This window comes from Vombatus ursinus, unplaced genomic scaffold (genome assembly GCF_900497805.2).
Source record: "Vombatus ursinus unplaced genomic scaffold, bare-nosed wombat genome assembly UNPS02014874.1, whole genome shotgun sequence".
Lineage (NCBI taxonomy): Eukaryota > Metazoa > Chordata > Mammalia > Diprotodontia > Vombatidae > Vombatus > Vombatus ursinus.
The window spans coordinates 9,296,593-9,318,502 of record NW_020954652.1 but is presented as its reverse complement, the minus strand read 5'-3'; the positions used below and the strand labels follow the sequence as shown (position 1 = coordinate 9,318,502).

At 35.1% G+C, this 21,910-nt stretch overlaps 1 protein-coding gene across 1 annotated transcript in view; it reads left to right on the top strand.

Moving 5' to 3' along the window:
- Window positions 1-1,603: 1,603 nt before the first annotated feature.
- Window positions 1,604-21,910, top strand: part of ALX1 (ALX homeobox 1) — a 30,455-nt gene continuing 10,148 nt past the window's right edge. Inside the window, exons 1-3 of the mRNA XM_027842457.1 lie at window positions 1,604-1,835; window positions 5,405-5,709; window positions 9,163-9,291. Coding sequence (XP_027698258.1) covers window positions 1,604-1,835; window positions 5,405-5,709; window positions 9,163-9,291 — 666 coding nt within the window. The remainder of the gene's footprint in view (window positions 1,836-5,404; window positions 5,710-9,162; window positions 9,292-21,910) is intronic.

Genomic DNA, 21,910 nt, shown 5'->3' with positions numbered 1-21,910 from the left:
CTCATCCCTATAGTGGCTCCGGGATTCCAAGTGGGGCCTAACCAGAATTAGGAAGGCAGCCTCCTTTTTACCTCCCTCCTCCCCATTTCAGCTTCTGGCTTTTTCCAGATCATCAGTTCGGGCCCCTCCCTGAAGGACTTAAGGGACCAGGACCCAGTTGGTTCTAGCCCAGCTCTGTGCTCTCCCCAAATAAAAGCACTAGGAGAGAAAGAGCAGCCTCCTTCCACCCTCACTGAGCTAGGGTTAGGGTCTCTAGCAGCACTCACCTTGGGCCAGAGAGATCTAAGTGGGATGCTCTCTCTACCTCCTCTGGGCCAACTGTAATTTTTTTTTAAAGTTAATTGCTGCCGTGCCTCTTAAAAAGCTATGCACAATTGCCTCCCCACTCCACCCCCTCACACCCTAAATCTGTGCATGAAGTTCCCCTTCCTCTCCCACTTTCTAACAATTCCTATTGACACTACAACATTTTGAGTGGGACAGGTGAGGTGGGTGAAACCTGGAGTTTCCAAAAGGGATTTTGTTTCGAATAATATAGATCTAAGATTCCATCCCAGAAAGATTTTTCTGCTGATGGATGGAGGAGGGGTGAGGTGGAGAATTCAATTGGAATTAGTGTCTTACTTGTTTCAATTCCTCTTTGTCTCTCTGCATTGCCTCCCCACCACATCAACACACAGCTTTCCAGAAAAGAAGGGCGAAACACACACACACACACACGCACACACACACGCACGCACACACACCCTCCCTCTTAAAGTGGCTGTATAATGCACCATAGGATGTCGAATGCTCTCTACGTAGGAAGCAGGAGTAGCAAGCGCTTGCCACCGCTGTTCAGTTAATAGCTTCCAATGTATCCGGTTCCTTGGGCTTTGGATTAATGTGGATCTTCTACATAAGCGATTTACTGATGAAATAAAAGCCTTTTAGAGCATTACTCACTTTCAAGTTTCTGCGATGCCTCTAAATCTTTCCAGGAGCTAGTGACCAAGGAGAAAGAAGGAGGGAGAGTGGCGGAAGGTTTTGGGGGGGTGGGGGAGACTGGGAGGAGGGAGGAGAAAAATGGAGGGTGTGTGTGTTGTGGGGGGGAGGAAGAGTTTATTTGTTGTTATCTTACAAATCTCCTCAGAAATGCCAGTCCAACTCGGCAGGGCAAAGTTCCTGCGTGTTTGTGCCAACCCCTCCTCCCCCTCTGCATTTGTCTGTCTGGAATGGAGCTGTCTAACAGGGGCCTGGATCTTCCTTCCGTCTCTGGGCTGGGACTAGGTTTGGGGTAGGGGGAGTGGGGGGGGGGGAGAGTCTGGGGTGGAGTTAGGCAGCTGCCTATTTTCATATTCATTAGGAATGGGAGGCTGCCCGAAGAGCCCTGCCGAGTTTCAAGATATAAAAGCAACTTCGGGTCCCCCCTTTCAAGACAAGACAAATTAAAGACTCAGAGTGAAAACAGCTCCGGAGCTTTCTCTTTCCCTTCCTCCTCCTCTTCCTCCTTTCTCTCCTCATCCTCTCTCACTCCTTCACTCCCTCTTTCCCTCCCTCTTTCCCTCCCCCAGCTCACAGTCCAGCCTCTGTGTTTCCAGAGGAGGCTTAGCATCAGCCTTAGATGATTATGGATTTTCTGAGCGAGAAGTTTGCCCTGAAAAACCAGCCGAGTAAAAACAGTGACTTTTACATGGGAGCAGGAGGCACTTTGGAGCACGTTATGGAAACTTTAGACAATGAGACCTTTTACAGCAAAACCTCCGCCAGCAAATGTGTGCAGGCCTTCAATCCTCTCCAAAGGGCAGAGCATCATGTGAGACTGGACAGGACATCTCCCTGTCAGGAGAATAATGGTGAGTCTTTCCCGATCGTAGATTGACTCCTTCCCAGAGCTGTCCACTTTCCCAAACTTCGCTGTGAAAGAAAGAAAGAAAGAAAGAATCACAAGATAGGTTTGAGATAAGAGAGTGAAGTGAAAGGAGGAAAGAAGGAAGAACGGGTAGAAGAATTGCAATGGTGATCCCCCTGCCTCCCCCGCCCCTTTTAGGATCCCGTGTTAAGGTTCAGGGAGATTTTTGCAGGACGAAGGAACATTCGGCCCCCAGATCCTCTCTGCCGCCTACCCCATTGCCGAAATACCGGAAGGCTAAAGAGAGCTATTTGAGTCTCTTTCGGCTCAGTTGGGCTCTCCCCCGGGTTGGTTCATTTCTCTCGCAGCCCTATTGTCCCATTCTGAGATCCGACGCCACCTTTCCTTGGGGATGCCCCGGGTACCTAGATAAAGCGCAAAGGACAGCCTAATGGAGTCAAGGCAGAGTATTGTCTTTCCACGCAGCCCTCAGCTAACAGTAGAAATCGATCAAAATCCATTAGAGAAGATCACTGTCGTCACGTGTAACGGGTCAGATTGAGCTAACTTGTGGTGAAATCCCCTTTTTATGGTCCAGGAAATGGCACTATTTTGTTGTCAAATGTTGGCGGGTTAATGGCGGTACAGAATTGCGCACCAGACCCCGGAAGGCATATATGTACATATACATACATACATATATACATATGTACATACATACACACACTTATATGTATATATGTATGCATGTATATATATGCATGTGTATATATATATAGCTATATACACACACATACATATAAATGCAGATTCGTATCTAGCTTTGTCGATCTTTCTTTAAAACAAACAAACAAATAAAAAGAGCTACAATTCAATCTGAACAGCGCCGGGTTGGGCCTCTCTCACTCTCAAGCTGCCCCCACCCGCAGTCTCGCAATTCTTTTCAATTCAGCTTTCATTGCCCTCTTCCAAACACTGTACTTTGAAAGTCACAGGACCAAGAGTTTCTGGGGCTGCTTCGCTGCTTTGGGCTACGGCTTCCACTCCAAATGCGCCACTCTGTATCCAAGTCCAAATGTTACCAAAACAGACCATCTATCTTTTCTATCTTGTAACTCAATGCGAACCTATTATTTCAGATGTGACAGTTAAGGCAAGTTTACAATTCCAAGAGGACTTTTCCCTTATCATTGTATATATACCACAGTTAACCTGTAAGCTGCGGGTTTTTTTTAAAACAACAAACCAATTAAACGGGAGGTATTTATAACAAGCCCTCCATACCAGCCCCCTCACTTTAATGAGGGTTCCAAAGCTGTCAAGAAATTGGACCGCAGTAATCCCTTTTATGGTGTTGCGTGTTCCCCATCGATTGCAGTTTTGTTTCTATTTTCGGTCTTCAAGACTGAGAAAGTACTTTGAAAAATTCTTCGAAAGATGTTAAAACTATGGAAATATTTAGCTCCTAACCCACAGCACATATTTTGAAAGGCATTAGAGACAATCCAATCAAGAAGAAATTTAACAAAAATATAAACTGGTTCATTGGCTTCCCTAGGATATGTAGTACACGCTTCTCTTCCATCTGCTTTTTAGATATAAGCATAAATTATTTGAATTGTTAGATTTTTTTTAAAATGGGCTCTTTGTTGATCATTGAAAATAGAATCGTTGTCAATATTTTTAAATATTTCGATATTTATATATTTCAAAATATATGGTGGAAAAAATATAGTGAATTGAAAAAATCCCCAGAGTGACACTTAGAGAATATTTTCCCCGCACAGGTTAATTGAGGGGTGATCTGCTGAATTAATTCCTCAGTTCTTTGGAATTTAAAGTCCTTCTACCATTCTCTTGAGACATTCCCTTGGCTTTGGTAGTTACATGTATAAATTATCCACCTTATTTTGCACGTGTAGACATAAGTTCATTATTTCCATCAACTACTTCCTTAGAATGTACCATCACTTTTTATTGCATTTTATTTGCATTTACAATATTTTATTACTTACTTTGAAAAGATGTTGCAGTAGCTAAGTGAATTATGTTGGAGTTTAAGGTAGATATGTTTAGAATGCTAGTTGAAATGCCTTAAAATAAACTGAGATAACTTGAAAAAGAGAAATGGAAAATGGAAAGTCCAATGTACAGGTAGGAAAGGGCTGCCCTAGTTTTCATCATTTAAAGACTTATTTTTGCTTTAATCATACATATCATTTTTATGTCTTTATATCTAAAATTCTGTGATAAACTTTTGGTTTAAATCATGCTACATGCTTGCAATCAAATCCCTAGGAAATTATTAAGAATGGCAGAGAACCTTAAAACAACCCATAACAGCATACCAGACGCCATCCTTTGTAATGGTTTACTAGATGTTTTAACTTCTCTCTCTCTCTCTCTCTCTCTCTCTCTCTCTCTCTCTCTCTCTCTCTCTCTCTCTCTCTCTCTCTCTCTTTCTCTCTTCCCCCCAATTTGTGAGGGACCAAGAATCAGGAAGAACTTTTAAGTTTTAGAGGATATTGTATGAATTATTAGTTATCTCACAAAGGGACTTGTTTAGGAAAAGCTACAAACTCTCTGTATTACTTTTAATGTTAAAGTATTCTCCTTAAGTCTTATCAGTGATCAGTTTCTTCTAAAGGGGGAAAAAACACTTCCGGAAATAGTGAGGAAACATAGGTTTTTAAAATAATTAGATCCCTTAAATGTACTTTTTATATTTGTCATGAATCTAAATGTGAAATTAATGAAAAACATTGAGGAAATAGTTCTAAATTGCCAAATTGTACATGCTGAGTGAGGGAGGGAAATTGAAATTAGGGGGTATGATGAATAGCACCTAACACCAACTCAATAATCCCTTCTAAACAAGTCTATAAGTTCTGTGTCAAGTTGTAGATTTATTTTTTTCTTTTCTTTTCCTGAAGCATTTCAATTCTGCCTATTCAAAGGAGAAAGATAACTTTTAAAAGTTTTAGCTCTTCTTAAAAATCCAACTTACCTCTATTCTTTTCCTAAGTTCTGCCTTTCTTTTCTTCTGCTCCCACCTTTTTTTTTTTTTTTTTTATTCCTCATTGAACATTATTTAGACTGGGTATTCTCTTAAGGTTAAGACTCTGCTCTCAGCTCCTGAACAGGAACTGTTTCAGCACATGGGGGCTGTGTGTGTGTGTGTGTGTGTGTGTGTGTGTGTGTGTGTAGGAATCCCCTCAATATTGTTAATTGTACAAACATCTTAATTGGAAGAACATCTGTCTAGAAGCAGAGTCCTAGGCTTATTTTGCCTTACTTTTCAACTTATTAGAAACTAAGGCAAGCTTGTGTTATGTGCATTATAAAATCATTAGACTGATAGATTCATGTCAATCCTTACACTTAAAATTTAATATCATATTAAAGAACCAGAAAGGGAACATGAGATAATGCTAATTTATATCTGATCCACATCTCCCTTTCCCAAACTCCTAACACCAACATCTTCCTAATGCTCTAAACTACAAACTCTATTTCTTCAAGGATGTTTGTCCATTAAGTCTTAAGACCTGTTATTTTCCCCCCTGGGTCCAGTGAACTATGGGATTACTAAAGTCGAAGGACAGCCTCTTCACACAGAGCTAAATAGAGCCATGGACAACTGTAACAGCCTCAGGATGTCTCCAGTCAAAGGGATGCAGGAAAAGGGAGAACTGGATGAACTTGGCGATAAATGTGACAGCAATGTGTCCAGCAGCAAGAAAAGGAGACATAGAACCACCTTCACCAGTTTGCAGCTGGAAGAGCTCGAAAAAGTCTTCCAGAAAACACATTATCCTGATGTGTATGTCAGAGAACAGCTTGCTCTAAGGACAGAGCTGACTGAGGCCAGAGTCCAGGTACGAACTTGACAAGTCTTAAATGGGAAAGAATTAATATTGTCATAATTGAATAATTGCATTTTGTTAACCCCAGAGGAAGAAAATCTTCTGTGACTAAGGTTAAATAGAGAGTTAGCATATTCCAACAAAACTGCTTTCTTCTTTAAAAGGGACGTGGTGTCAAACCGTGTTTTCTTCAGAAAAATAAATATTGCAGCTGATCTAAACAATATTAGACTGTTTAATAATATTGAAAAAAAAGCCTATTCATTTGTTAATCATAGGTAGCAAAAATCTAATAAAACCAAGAGAGAGACAGCGGAGGGAGGAGGGCAAAATAATTCCTAAATGCTAATATAAAAATTGTAGCTTTCTAAAATATGGTGTACATTTTTTTATATATTTCTTAGTTACCAATATTTGAGGATAGTTTGAAGGATAGCTATTTGTCATATACATATGTGTATGTATACATAATATCAAAGAAATCTGTACTCATATTGCATGTCATCATAAAGAGAAAAAAGATGTAATAACAGATACATTTTATATGGCCATTCTATGAATAATATTATTAAAATAGGATGTTAAAAATAAAATGGTACAATTTTTCTAATCTTTCTTGTTAATCTATACTTTTCAAATATAAATTATTACACTCATGTAGATTAAATTATTTCTTCATTTCTATCCAGAAACAGTGAGCATTGTTTCATTTTATAGTGATTTTATTAGAAATAGTTAAATTTACCTTTTGAAGGTTTAAATTTTTTTTTTCACCAAGCTGGAAAACTGAATGTTCCCTTTTAGAAGAATGTTGCCTAAATATGTTCATAGTTTTAAAAATAGAAATCAAAACTGGCATAACATTATACTTCATTTGTTTATATTATTTGCATTAGATTTAGTTTTTTCTTCTTATGTTGTGGCTTTTTCCCCCCTTTTCAATGTTGCCTGAAATATAACTAAAGGTTTATAAAGCAAATAATATCAACAAACACTCCAGAGATAGTATATTTTCTTTGCAGTGTAGATGTAGCTTTCTTTTCATAAGAAAGTACTGAATTTAGCAATTCTGATTAATCATTAGGAAAGGAATATGCAGGAAAAGCAGTGGGGATTTCTATCCTGAGTATAACAGAATTCCATCACAAGAATAAGTAATTATAAGGCCCTTACATCATTAAGGGCAACATCTGGCAATGCACGGATAACAAGAGGCAGATTTTTGTTTTCATTTGTAAAGACAAATGGTTATTTTATCTTTAGCTAATTTCTGGGAAAGCAATGCAAAAAGAATTTTGTGAATTGTAAAAAAAAAAGATATTTTAACAAAAATATAAATATATATTGCCCCTTCTTCTTTGGTTATTATATATTCAATTATATTATGTGGTCATGTGTCATATGTCCACAAACATCTCGGCTGTGCATACTATATGCTTTCCCCTTAAATATTGATTCAAGGTCCAATTTATTTTTTTTTTTTTGTCCTGAGTCCATGCAGAGAGTCAGCTTGAACCTAATTTATCTAAGTTGTTCTCTTTCCTGCTTCTCATCAATGTAGTAATTGGCACCCATTTTAAGGAGATTGTTGGGGTCTTTTTTTCAATGAAAGAAGCTCATTAATAAATTCCCCTAGTATATTCTTGGTGCCTCCTGTGGAGACAGAAAGGAATTTTTTCTTTCTTTTTTTCTTTTTCTTTCTTTCTTTCCTTTTTTTTTTTTTTTTTTTTTTTGAGCCCCAGGCATGTTTGATAATACAAATTTACCAACCGGCTCCTTTGAAAAATACGTTCAACAGGTACGTCCCTGTGCCTTGTTTTGATTTCTGGATCAGTTTTTTCAAAGTACCATGTTAAATCTGCAATCTGCACTTAAATATCAAACTGGTATTTAAAGCATCTCTAAGCATTTAGACCATCATGAACTGAAAAGGTAAAGACCATGGAAGAGAAGTAGACATGAGAATACACACACACACACACACACACACACACACACACACACAGAGTGAAAAGTTCAAGTTATCTTTAGCAGAAGGTTGTTCAGCTGTACATTTTTCATATTTCGTTTCCATCTAGGTACATAGTAAGTAGGCCACATTTTAAATGCAGTTAGGTTTCAAAGAACATCGGCAGTTAAAAAAAAAATCTAGAAACCTGCATATCAAATATCAATTAGGGTAACCTTGCGTAGACATCTTCAGTTAGACCACTTGTATCTCCTATCAGTGCATTAATCTTATATTCACAGAATAAAAATGCCTTTAGGCCTTCAACTCCAAAATATGTCACATTGCACATATAAATGTAAACATTCCTTTGGAAATCCATTAGAAGTTTTAAAAAAAATTCCAGTTTGTAGTTGGATTATTTGTAGAAGGAAAATCAATGATTTTTTCCAAATGGACGAAGTTGTTGACAGAGGTCAGAGTAAAATTCGAGCTTTTATGACTTGAGATGCTATTGTCTCAATTTTTTTGTTTTAATTTTGAAAATGTTTAAAAGTATATTAGTTTTAGTGAGAAAAAAAATAAACCTTATAGATACATTGCATGGATCCAGCAAATCTATATACCTCATAAATACAAATACAGATAGCTGTGCTCTAAATGTTGCCCCCATCATTTATTTCTAATAAAAAATAGTCAATCTATTTTAGTTGCTGTCTAATACTGATATCTTTATATTTATCTCTCAATATTCAACACATTCTGAAAGGAATTAAATCAAGATCCATATGTATGGGGTCTTCTTTTGATGACTTAACTTAGTCCAGTATTCTTTTACTCAACCAGATCATATCCAAATCAGGTAGGCAGGTTGGGTTGATGTTTAATGGTCATACCTTAAACCTCTAAAATAAAAATATCTCAAAGAGTTTCAGTCTTGAAGAATTTTGGATCTGGAATCCTAATGAGGTTACATAATTCATAAAATTTCAGCTCTGCAAGAGTCCATGGAAGCAAGTGAGTCCAATGACCCTATTTACCATTGACAAAACTGAGTCTCAGAAAGCTTTGTTAATGTCGTCTAGCTAATTATTGTCAAAGCCGGTTCATCTGGTCTAGTGCTCTTTCTGTTTCATCTTACTGCCCCTCAAAATAGAAAATCTGAAATACTGGAATTTTTCAAAATATATATGGATACTCTATATGATTTTTTTTTACTCTTCTGTCATTTGAGGAAAATTAATTTTGAGAAAGAGATCTAGAATTCTTTATTATAAGATCTTACATAGGATGGAACAGAAATGGCAGAACTGACTATCTTCTTTTGAAATGGAGACAGACTTTGAAAGAAGCCTTATTGGCCCATGTTTCCGTACTCCTGTGGTATCTGGGCTCTTTTGTCATACATTTTGCATGGCTTCTCAGTTCTTTCTTTTATGCAAGGAAAGACAGCAAGCTCTGATTAAATACTTACTATGTGCCAGGTGCTTTAACAACATTCTACTTTTCTCATATAGGTTTGGTTTCAGAATCGAAGAGCTAAATGGCGAAAAAGAGAACGTTATGGCCAAATACAACAAGCTAAAAGCCATTTTGCTGCCACCTATGATATATCTGTCTTACCACGGACTGACAGCTACCCACAGGTATGATAAATAACATGGAATAAGGAAGATGATAATCACACTTGATGATTTGTTATATAGCAAAACAAGATGAAATGCATAGATTATTGGATCTAAAATCTTTTTCAAGAACCAATCTTTTCTTTCAGTCTTTGCCCAATTGATTTCATTACTTTCTTTCTTTAATGATGAACATATATAGAGTGTCCCCTTTGAAGGCTGTTGTACATGACTACACTTTCACTCTTCAGATCCTTTGTTAACTATTGCAATAAATAAAACATAGTGTGGCATGATACCTTTGGGGCTTTGTTTGATGAACCATGGCCCAATGTGGAAACAGTTCCATGAAACTATTGCTCCTAGCCAAAGCATCTGTTTTCTTTTGCTGTCTTTGTTTTTAACCCTGGACCAATTATGTTGTTCATTTTCCCCGAGACTCCTATGGTCTTCCGTTTTTCTGAACAATGTCCAAAATAATTGTAGTAGCCAGACCTGCGATTGTAAAAACTAGTTTGAATGTGTACTTTGTCTATTTCATTTTCAGAGTTACAAGCTCATCTCTTTATTGTACCACCTTGAAAGATTTACAATTACCCATGTGTATGTATACATATATGTACATCACATATGCACACACATATGTATATTAACCCTGAATCTATTACATATTATATATTAGAAGCATATATGTTTGGAGGGCATGTGGATATAGTATATATGTATATATATTTATTTTTTAAAAGTTATTCTTATGCATTCATGACATTTATCATGATGGTTGTTATGGAATCTTCAGCATACACATGACCACATCATACCCTAAGAACTTTAATTTCAAGGCATGTGATTCTATATGATGAAGCATATGGCTTGGAAAATACATATGAATCAAAGGTGGGCTAAATGAGTGGTGAGGAAGTATGAAAATGAACTTACAAAGTTGAAACCTTTATAGTATTCTGAACATATAGGTGAAACTTTGCACTGGGTACAAATCTTGGACATGGATTCTGACATTTGATTTTATGTGGTTCTTTTGTCTTTTTGCGTTTTCCTTGAGTTAGCTTTCAAAATGAAGGGTCCTTTCTACTCTTTGTGGACACTAACAATACACACTGGGTAGTGTAATTCCCAAACGTCTTCTTCCCTCGGCAGTTTAAGTAGGTTGCTAGAAGAGCGAGGGGTCAAATCAGGTTCTTGCTATAAGAAAATGCCAAGTTTTCATAAGTTATGTAACGTTTATTTTTCTTTGAAAATTAGCAAGTGCATTTTCTCTCCCTCCTACCCAATCCCCCCCCATTCTTTTTTTTTAAAAACCCTTGTAAGGAGTATTCATAGTCAAGCAAAACAAATTGCCATACTAGTCACGTCCAAAACTATGTCTCATTCTACATCTTAATTCCATCATTTCTTTTTTTAAATTTTTTTATCATTTAAAATGTATGTTTGTTATACCTTTCCTTTTATTCTTTAAGAAATGGAAACTCCTTTTCTTTTGAATCTTAGCACCATATGGATGATGAAATTTAAATATTTGTACCACCATATGCTTATCAAAGAGCAAAACACTGTGAGTGAGGGGAAGAGAAGGAGAGTTCATAAAGAAATAAAAAGCATGGCTCTGCCTTCAAGGAGCTTACAACATATTTGAGGAAACAGTATAAACATTAAGAACTTTAACAAATATAAGGCAGTCAGAGGAGAAAAGTAGAATGTGTATATATATATATATATATGTTAAACATTTTTAGTTTAAAGATTTATTAAAATATCAATAGAGAAATGTTTTATCCGTCTTTTCCAGATGCCATTACTTAAGCAAATAGGGGTCATGAGGTGATTGGGACATTTCTCTCAAAATTGACTATCAAAGGGTTAAACCCAAGTGGTATTTTGATATTCAAAACATTAAATGCAGAATGTTTCTCAAAAGGAAGAGCACAGAGTAATAGAGGATAGCTTTTTTTTTGTCTTGCCTCATTTTTGTACTGTCCTTAAATATTTTTCTTGTCCATTGCTATTTCTTTCTTTCTCTTATGATTCCTTTCTCCTCTTTTTCTCTATACAACTCCTTTCAGTTCTGTTCTTTTACCTTCTAGTCTCTTTTTTATGTATTATTCTTTTATGTTCTCTGTCTCTGTCTCTCTTTCACTATCTCTACTAAATCCGTCATCTTCCTCTTTATATCTCGATTTTCATGTCCGTAACAACATCACACTTTGTTGACTTACTGTGGAAGACTTACTAAAGACTTACTGAAGACTTACTAAGTAACATACAGTTGTAATCTAAAGTAGAAAGGGAGAGTACACAATTATATGGTGTTTGGGGGTATGCTGTGTTTTTGTTTGCTTTTGTTATGATCTCCCAAAGAGGGAGGATTGGTTTAGAAATTCCTCAGAAAAGTAATAAGCTAGTTAAGATCATTCTTGTTTTCTTCCTCCTTGCTACAGATATACAAAAATTCTCTACTGATTTAATCTCAGCTTGGCCAGACTCATATGTGTAGTCAAGTTTAGAATGGGGACATTGAGAAAAAAAATTGATTGACAGGATGGAATTAGTAGATTTTATTAACACCAAAAGAAAGTACTAAAAAGTCAAGACATTAATACATACATACACAAATATATCTCTAATGTCACAAAACTAATTTTTAATCTTAACGAAATACTACTGATGTGGTTTAGTGAATGAAACATGGACTAAAATATCAAGTATATATGGATTGGCAAATTCAAATCAAGGCTTCATGCATAGGATAAACACAAACTCCCAATTTTTTATTTGCTTTTATTTATTTTACTGATTCAAAAGAGGGAGGGAGGTAGAGTTGAAGTTTTTCTGATTTGGTTTAAAAAATCATTTCCAGGCTGAGCTCATGTCTGCCAAGCTTCAGCCTGAAGGAAACTTTTTTCATGGGGCCTAGAAATAGAAATTTATACTGGAAACTCTAGTAGAATCCAAAAATCCAGTGCAACAGAAAATCTAATCTGATTACTGTGACTAATTATAAGAATAGTTAAGCATTAGAAAAAGTTGGAGGCAGAATAACAAAATAGGAGAATGAAAAATCTGGTAGGGGCATTCTATCTTATCAACATACAGAAAAGTTTTAAGGTAATTCAGGCAATGGATATACTTTTCAAACAAATTCACTTTATTTACCTTCAACAAAACTGGTAGCAGTCCTCAAATAAGTTGTGATATAAAGGAGAGAACATTCAATGGGAGATAGAAAGCTCAATTTTGGAGTTCTAGCTCAATGAACAACAGACTTAGACGAGTGATTGTACTTCTTGGGGCCTCCGTTTCCTCATTGTTAAATATCATTCTCGAACTAGGTTATCTCCAAGATCCCTTCCAGCTCTAATGATTTATGAGTAAATAATCTCTACAGTTTGAATAACCTTGATTCTTCATGAATAGGCATGTTGATGGCCTTCACTCTTGTCAAATTTCACTGTTTTTGACAAAACAAGGGTTTATAGGAAGGTATTGAAAGAAGCTTTCAGTGGAAAGAGGGCCACACTTGTGGACTCATGAGAATTGACTTCAGTCCTGACTCAGACACACACTAGCCATGGCACTTGGCTCAAGCCATTGAACTTCTCTGGGCCTCAGTGTCCTCATCTCTAAAATGAAGGGGGCAGGCCTAAATGGCCTCTAAAGTCCCTTCATGTTCTAGCTGTATGATCCTATGAAGATTTTTTTTCCTATTATGACAATTAAACTTTGGACCATCTGATATGGTAGTCAATCAATCAATCCACAAGTATTTATTAAGTAACTACTATGGGTCAGGGCACTGTGATACAAGTGAAAAGAGTGAAACAATCCCTACTTACAAGAAACTCTCATTCTAATGGAGGAGATGTGTGTATGTGTATGTATGTGTGTGTATATACATATATGTGTATATGTATATGTGTATACATACACAAGTGTATATACACATTATGTATATATACACATGTATATATACATTATGTATATATACATATGTATATATACATTATGTATATATACACATGTATATATACATATACAGATATGTTTGTATATGTGTGTATATATATACATTTGTATATATACACATAGGTATACCTATATGTATACTATATATACATATACACATGGATACGCATATATAGATTGCGTGTAATTTATGTGTATACATGTACACATGTACACATAGGCATATACATATGTGTGTATATATACATACACAGGTATGTATATATACATTCATACATATATACAAATGTATATCCATATATATGGATATACACATATACATATGACCATAAACATGAATATATGAATGTATTTACACATGCACACATATGACTATGAAATATACACATTTGAATGCATAAACATATACATACATACATCTGACATAAATAAAAATTAATAACTACTAAATAAATATAAACCTACACAAAGTAGCTAAATTCAAAGTAATTTGAGAGGGATGGCCCTAGTCCTTGGTGAGATCAGGAAAGGCTTCATACAGAAGATGGTTTTCAAACTACTTCTTAAAGGAAGAGAAGGGCTCTCTAACCTTTTCTTTAGTATAGTAATATATTGTATCAGTAAACAAACAAGAATGCCTGATGTGTTCTGTCTGAAGCTGATGAAAATACAGTTAAATATCCTTTGTGGCAATATTTTTACACATTTAAATTATTACATCATGAAATTCTTGAGAAATAGGACAGCTCTTTTCCCCCCCAAAGTCCTTCATTTCTGTGCATACATCACTTCTAATATTGTATAAATATTAGATTTACCTGCAATCGTGATCTGTGCCTACAGATATTCACTTCTGAGCATGACTATTTTATTGTTTGCCCATGTGGAGTTGGTAATATGAAAAGATTTAGTGACCAATTATAAGGGCTTTAGTCCTTGTTTTGATGCTAACCAGCTGAGTGGTCTTTAAAAGACATCTTGACCTCCATTTGGTTATTGAGAAAAGCAGAGGAGTCAATGATTTCTAAAGTCCCTTTAGCCCAAGTCAGCAAGCATATATTAAGTGTGTACCACATGTCTAGGATTGTGCTAGATGCTCTTATAAAGTGCAAAAACAAGCTTCTGCCCTCAGGATGCTTACACTCTACCAGGGAAACAACATGTAGTCATGTAAGTACGTACATAATATAGACAAAGCAAATGCAGTGTAATTTCCAGGGGAGGTAGGATCATTAACAACTTGGGGAAAGACTTTTTATAGGTGATAGGGATTCCAAGAGGCTCAACTGAAGAAAGAATACATTTCAGGCATGGCAGAGAGATTATGAAATGTTGTGGTCAGACAACAGGTCTACAAAATATGTATGTTATTTGTGATGGTTCAGAGTTTATGAAGCACTTTATATACACTATCCTCCCAACAACCCTCTGAGTGTTAGTGTCTATTTTACAGACAGAAAAACTGAGGCTTAGAAAGTTTAGTTACTTGCCCAAGGTCTCATAGCTATTAAATAAATAAATGAATGAAATAGGCATTTATTAAGCACCACTATGTTCCAGTCACTGTGCTAAGTGATTCCCAAATATCTCATTTGATCCTCATAACAATTCTGAGAGGTAGATACTATATAAAAATAACAGGATATAGACTTGAACCCTGGTTTCCTCACAACTCCAAGTTCAATACTCTTTCAATTGCACCGTAACATCCTGGATCCAAAAAAGAAATAGCCATTTTGTTCCTAAATTTGTTACATCATAGTTTAAATCATGGAATCATAGTTTAAAATTAAACCTGAACAATTTACAGCAGATACCTATGTTTTTGTAAACTAGAAAACCTGGAGTCACTCATTGTGCTTATACTAGTGAATAGAGTACTTTATATTCCAGCACAGGCATTTTATGAAAAAAAAAAATCTTGCATGGAACACAGGCATGGAAATCTTGTTTGCATAAATTGCCAGAATGGTCTTATAAGGCCATTTTTTTCCCATTGCCAACCTAGAATCAGGGAAATGGTTTCAATTTTCACATGTGTACTAGTTAAATCTAATCAAACATGCAGTTAAATTTGCTATCTGGGGAGCCTGTTTGCTCGTTATAACCAAAGGAAAAATCCAATTTAATTTAATTTTTTTTCTTGAATTAGGACTACCAAATATGGTTCCTGTGGGAAAGTTTCAGTATATTCTGAATTTCTCCCTGGTTTATTCTCATGAGAAAAATTCTATTCTTTCAAAAATTTCAGAAAGGGCTTAGACTAGTAATTATTCAGTGAGGTTTTAGTTTACCAAAACTTTCTATATGACTTTTATGGGCACTCAGTGCAAAATCATAAAGAAAGCTTATGTAAATTGAACGAAAGACAAAAAAATGATCAATTGCCTTGGGTTCTCTCACATTGTGCTAAAGTCTTTAAAAATACCAAAGATCAAAGCAGAGGTGTCAACCTTTGTTTTTTAATTATGGATTATTTCCAGGGTCATCAGCTTTGATTTAAAACACTAATTGAAGTACTTTCCTTAGTTTTGTGTCCAACAAATGCTAATTAGAAGATAGTAATGGCAAGGTGTTCATAAATTTTTAAAAAAAATTCTGAAAAAAAATGACATCCAAATCTCAGTCTCCATTTATAATGGGGCTCTTCTATCGTGTATTTTTATGCTGTTCTTAAACTTCATCTTGAACCAAAGTGAATTAAACCTATTTGAACACAAGCTTCTTAATGCCAGGGGATGGTTTTTGCTTTTTTTTTTCTTTTTAAAAAATATCCCAAGCATAATATACAGCATATAGTAAGTGCTTAATAAAGGCTTAATGACTAACAATAGAATTGCTATGTCCCCCCAACTCTTTTTTTTTTAAATTAGGAGACCAAAGAATAAATTTTAACATTTCACTTTAGTGAAAGCTTTAAACTTAGTCTATTTCATTATTTGGAGAAAGTATCACTTTTTCTCTCTCAGTGTACTTCCAATAGATTTTATCCACAATTTAAAGCAAATAATCAAACCCAAATCCTTTCATTACTGGCAAGATATCGATAGTTGCCTTCAGGAAAAGTTGAGTGATTATCAACAATTCCAGTGGAATGGCCCATGGGTGTGCCTGGTGAGTAGTGATAACTCAGGCATTCCTCTCAGACTCCAAAGTTGCAAAACTTCCAGGGCAGCAAATGATCTCTTCACACAGTTGTTAAGCATATTTTAGGGATCTTCTGCCCCATATTGGACTAGAGTCAACTGTAAATGTGGTGGGAAAGATGAGGAGTACTTGAAAAGTTGCTAAGAGACAGGAGGAGATTAGCTACATACACTGTTTTAAAAATAGAAATAAACAAAATAGATGAGGTGAAGTGAAATTTTTGCAATATTTCTTGGATATAAGTGTTGAGCCACCAACACCAAATGATTTTTAGTTTGCTGATGATTACAAAATTCAAAGAGATTAGTGGTATCACCCCTCCCCTCAATGAAATGGGATAGCAAAGAATTTGGTTGTATCTCTCGGATGATGAAAGTGACAAGTTGATTTAGAAAATGTAACAAATTACTCATGAATGGGTTTCATTGGATCTGAAACAAAGAAAGGAATGAAGGAATGGAAGGTAATGAATTTAAATGTTAATAATCATAAGCAATAAGAGAAGATTAGTCATTTTAGGTGATGCCTTATTAAAACATTTTTCCTGGAGTTGTCCATTTCTTAGTATCCTCTATAAATAGAGGAATATTAAACAAGTACATCAATCAATGTAATGGAAACATCAGAAGAAATGGATGATGGCAGAATGACAGAATTAGCTAATCAAACCAGTTGGAAGAGGAATATATGTACTCTGTGATAAAGTGGGAAGTTCTAACCTTTTTGAGGATATACAGACCAGAGGCCTAAATCTGCGATTTATTCTATAAAAATGGAGCAAATTATGCTAGCTACTCCTCTGTATACAGGATTTCTTTAACCTTATATTGGCTATGAATTATGATATTTCTTCCTAGATATCATAACATACTCTCACTCCTAAAACTCCTGGATTCAAATTGATATATTTTAAAGATATTGAAGAACAAATTTTAAATTTGCAAAAATAAAGTTCCAAATGTGTTGTCTTTAGAAACAAAAGACACTTAATAATTACCTTCATTCACGTATTTGTAAAGCGATCCCCTCCGTAAGTGAGATTTCAAAGCTCATGTAATTTGGGAGATAATGAGCTTAAGGTAAAGAAAAAGTAATGTCCACATGTACTTTTTATAAAAATCTTGGCAAATCTTGCCACATGTGATTTCTATGATTTGAATTTTCCTTCAACCATGGATTAAAGCGCTTAGCAAGAGGTATAGCATATTTACATTTTTAATGAGAATTTTATTAAAACTGTTGAGGAACTGTGGTATCAATAAGATTTAAGTACTGATAAATCAAGGAAAACTTTCCCATTCCTTTCTTAAATATCCAATGAAATAGCATTCATGTACAAAATGATTTGTAAACACAGCATTATGTAAATGTCAGCTATTTTTATTATGTTAAGATATAATGAGTTATATAATGACATGATTATATGTTAAGAAGCACAAAAATTATGCAAAATATCATTAGGAAATATTTCAAAAATAAAAATTGTTGTCACACAAGACATTCTACATGCTATTATTTTTATCCTTGTAAATAAAGATATTTTGTCATTTTATTTGGAATAATAAATTGCATAATTTCATTGATATAATACTTTTGACTATTACAACTACTAAAGGTGAAGTAAATGGAATCAAAACTGTGAATCTAGGAAAACAAAACAGAAATATGAAAAATATCAAGGTAATTGTGCCGAATTCATCTATAATTTTTTGTCCAAAAATTTCATATTTCATATGAAACTACCTAGGCATATACATTTCTGTTGTAGGGTGCTGTCTTAACTTTTGATCTTAAAAATGTATTTTTCCATTTTATACTAAGGACAACTTCTTTCAAAAGAAACTTGAAAGTTTGGCAGGAATGATTTAAAAATAAATTCAATTTATACCAAATTGTACAATTCCAGGACTCATTATTGGCATAATTTTTTTTTAAATTTTACTTAAGCTACTTTTCCTCCTATTTCTTATTTGAGGTATTTTGAATTTCAAATAGCTTAAAACCAATGCTGAAAGCATATCAAATCTTTTTTTTTTTTCCCTTCCACTCATGGTAGTGGAGAACCCATTTAGTGGCAGTGTGTTGTAATGGTGTATATGAGTTAGATCAGGAAGACCTAGGTTCAAACTCAGCCTCTGACACTGTGTGACTCTGGGCAAGTTAGTTAACTTCCCTGAGCCTCAGTTTCCTCATATGTAAAATAGGTAAAATAATACCTATTGTACCTATCAACAAATTGACAAGCTCCTACTATATACCTAGCATGTGATACTGGGGATACAGAAAGAATGAATGAAATAGTTTCTATTTTCAAGGAGTTTACATTCTAAGCAGCGGTAAAACAATGTCATATAGAAGAGGATACAAAATAAATATACAAATTACTAATATAATGTAGTTAAATACCAGGTAGTTCGAGAGGGAGGTTATTAGCAGTTGAGGAGGTTAGAAAGGGCTTAGTATTTGAGCAGTGTTTTGAATCAATGGTGTTTTAAGAGGAAGCAGTGAGGAAGGGGTCTATTCCAGGCACGAGGTATGGAGCTGAGAAATGATGGAGTGATTTGTGAGGAACAGAGAGAAAACCAGTTCAGGCAGATCAGAGAGCTCTAGAGGAGGACGAATGAATGATGATCCAGAAAAAAAAAAATAGGTTGGGGCAACATTGTGAAGGACTTCAAAAATGGAGGAATTGACATAGAGGCAGTAGGAAGCCACTAGGGTTTGAGTGGAGTGCCAGGGCCGTAAGGATGTTGGGAGGCTCAAATAAGAGAATGTGTAAAGCGTTTTGGGAACCTTAAAGCACTGTATAAATGCCTGTTAGTAGAAGTAGCTTTAATAATATACTCATTTTTTATAGCCATCTCCAAATGGTTTCATACCAGAAAATCAAATAAGTTATATAGTACTTTAGTCGACTTTTAGACTTTAGTTTCTAGTTTTTAGTGGACTTTAGATTTTAGACCCCATCTAGTTTAAGACCAAATTGCGAAAAATTTTAACCATGGAATATTTGAAGAAAAAAAATATTTTGAAGGTGTTATGGAATGTAACTGAATTTTAGACAGTCTTAACTGAAAAGAAATAGATACGAATTAGTATATATTGAAAAACAGTGCCTCCTCCCTCCACCAACTATATTTTAGGCTATACGTAAAATACAATTAATTGGATCTGTTAACTAATTCAAACTATTTGTATGTCTAGATAGACCTCAGAATGGTTATTCACTGGAATTAAATTAGACATTTAAGAATGTTGATTTGTTCTTTCTCGGCTCTGAATAACTCACCGTTTTACTGATATCCCGAAAAAAAATAATGCAACTGTCAAAAGTAAATTTTATGTGAATCTTTCTTCTTTTTGATCTCAATAAGAATTAAACATATTACTACCTAGACTTTTCAGGAAATGGATATGCAAGTAAAATTAACATAACAGGCTGTTAGGAAATTTCAGTTGATTTTGAGGGATACCACATTAATTTTTTTCAAGAGAAACAATAAAATCTTTTATGGTAATGTATATTATGGGGTGATAATGTGCTAATTAATTTTTACAGGGTGGCTAGGTTAACAGTGAGTAGAAGAAAGTAAGGTAAAAGCATGGTATTAAACCAGAAAGGCAGAAATAAAAAGCTTGAATGTTCATTTATTTTACTTTTATGCTTTAATGTAAGATACATGAAACCATCTCGGCTATCTCATATCCTTTCTTAGTTGTAGGGGAGGAGATAATCACCTACATGTATACTTTTGAATCTTATATTTTTGAATGCTTGTGTAAAGGGCACCATATTCCTAGTTGTATTTTTTTTCTTAATCTGCAACTCCTGCATAGAAGCCCTTTCTTTTCAAAAAATTAATAAATAAGTAAGCAAACAAACTGACCACTTTGGAAATATAAATGTAGTAAAAAGTCAGGTTTGGAGCTTGTTTTTCAATTAAAGGGCAGATGTTTGCTGATGTATTTCCAGGTGTTTCACAAGCCTCTTTTATTCCCATTTGGTTCCATGGACTGGTTTCTTGTGAGTCATTTTAAGTTGTGTTAATACGCAGAAATGTGTATCATAACATAATTTGAACTTGTTAGACTTTAGAACTAGAAAATTCTTCTTTTTTTGATATATTTTTCTCCTCTAGATTCACAGAGTAATAGATAGCTATTTCTGGTTTTGTTCTTCATAACAATAGTCAGTGAGTTGTAGGACTGAAAGGGACAATCATGGAATTGGGAAGACCTGCATTCAAATCCTGTGTCTGATAGAATTATTATTAGCTAATGGGACAAAGGTTAAATCACTTTTATTTCTGTTTGTTGCTGTTGTTCAGTCCTTTGAGTTGTGTCCAATTCTTCGTGACCCCATTTGGAGTTTTTTTGGCAAAGATACTGAAATGGTTTGGCATTTCCTTTTCTAGTTCATTTGACAGATGAGGAAACTGAGGCAAACAGGGTTAAGTGACTTGCCCAGGGTCACACAGCTAGTATCTAAGGTCAGATTTGAACTCAAGAAGAGGAGTCTTCCTGACTCCAGGCCGGTGGTTCTGTGCATTATGGCACCCCCTAGCTACCCTAATTTCTCAGTGCCCCCAGTTAATTCTCTAAAACCAGAAATTACAGATGAGTTGTCAATACTAGTAGAGTGGCCATGGGCAAATCACTTAACCCTTTCAGTATTCCTAGTTAACTTTTTAAAACTATGTATTACAGATTAGTTTTTTTTTATTTGCTTAGGCAATGGGGTTAAGTGACTTGCCCAGGGTCACACGGCTAGTAAGTGTTATGTTTCTGAGGCCAGATTTGAACTCAGGTCCTCCTGACTCCAGGGTTGGTGCTCTATCCACTGCACCATCCAGCTGCCCCAGATTATTATTTTTTTTATGTGCATTGGTTGAGGTAGTCTCCATCTTGAATGTTCCTTACATAAGCAACATCCAGTCCATTTGAAGACCTCTGATGCTGAGATTTTCATTACATGGAGGGCAGCCCATTCCACTTTGGGGCAGATCCCATTGTTTTAGGAAGGTGAGGTTAGTAAAATTAAACTAAAGTCAGATAATTTGACTATTTGTTGAAATTTCAATAAAATATTTTGTGGACCATTATTTTCTCCTACCATTTTAAGAAGAACATCATGACTATGTCTATAAAAACACTATGAATAATTTCTTGAATCACTGAGTGTTGGCTGCATAACAGCCAAAACAGAAAGGGTCTAATATAATTAAAACTATAAACACTATGGCTGATTAGTTCAGTTATCTTACCTATCAGACGAATAGACAAGTAGGTTCCATTTTTTACTTTTGTAGTATAAATTTAACAGACCTTTCCCCAGATAAAATTCCTCCTCAGATATTTATGAGTTGTATGACCTTGGGCTAGTCACTTCGCTGCTGTGAGCCTCAGTTTGTTCATATGTAAAATAAGGATAATAATAGTGCCTGCTCACAGAGTTGTTGTGAAGATTATGTGGATAAAGCATTTTACCAACTCTGAAGTGATATAGAAGGAG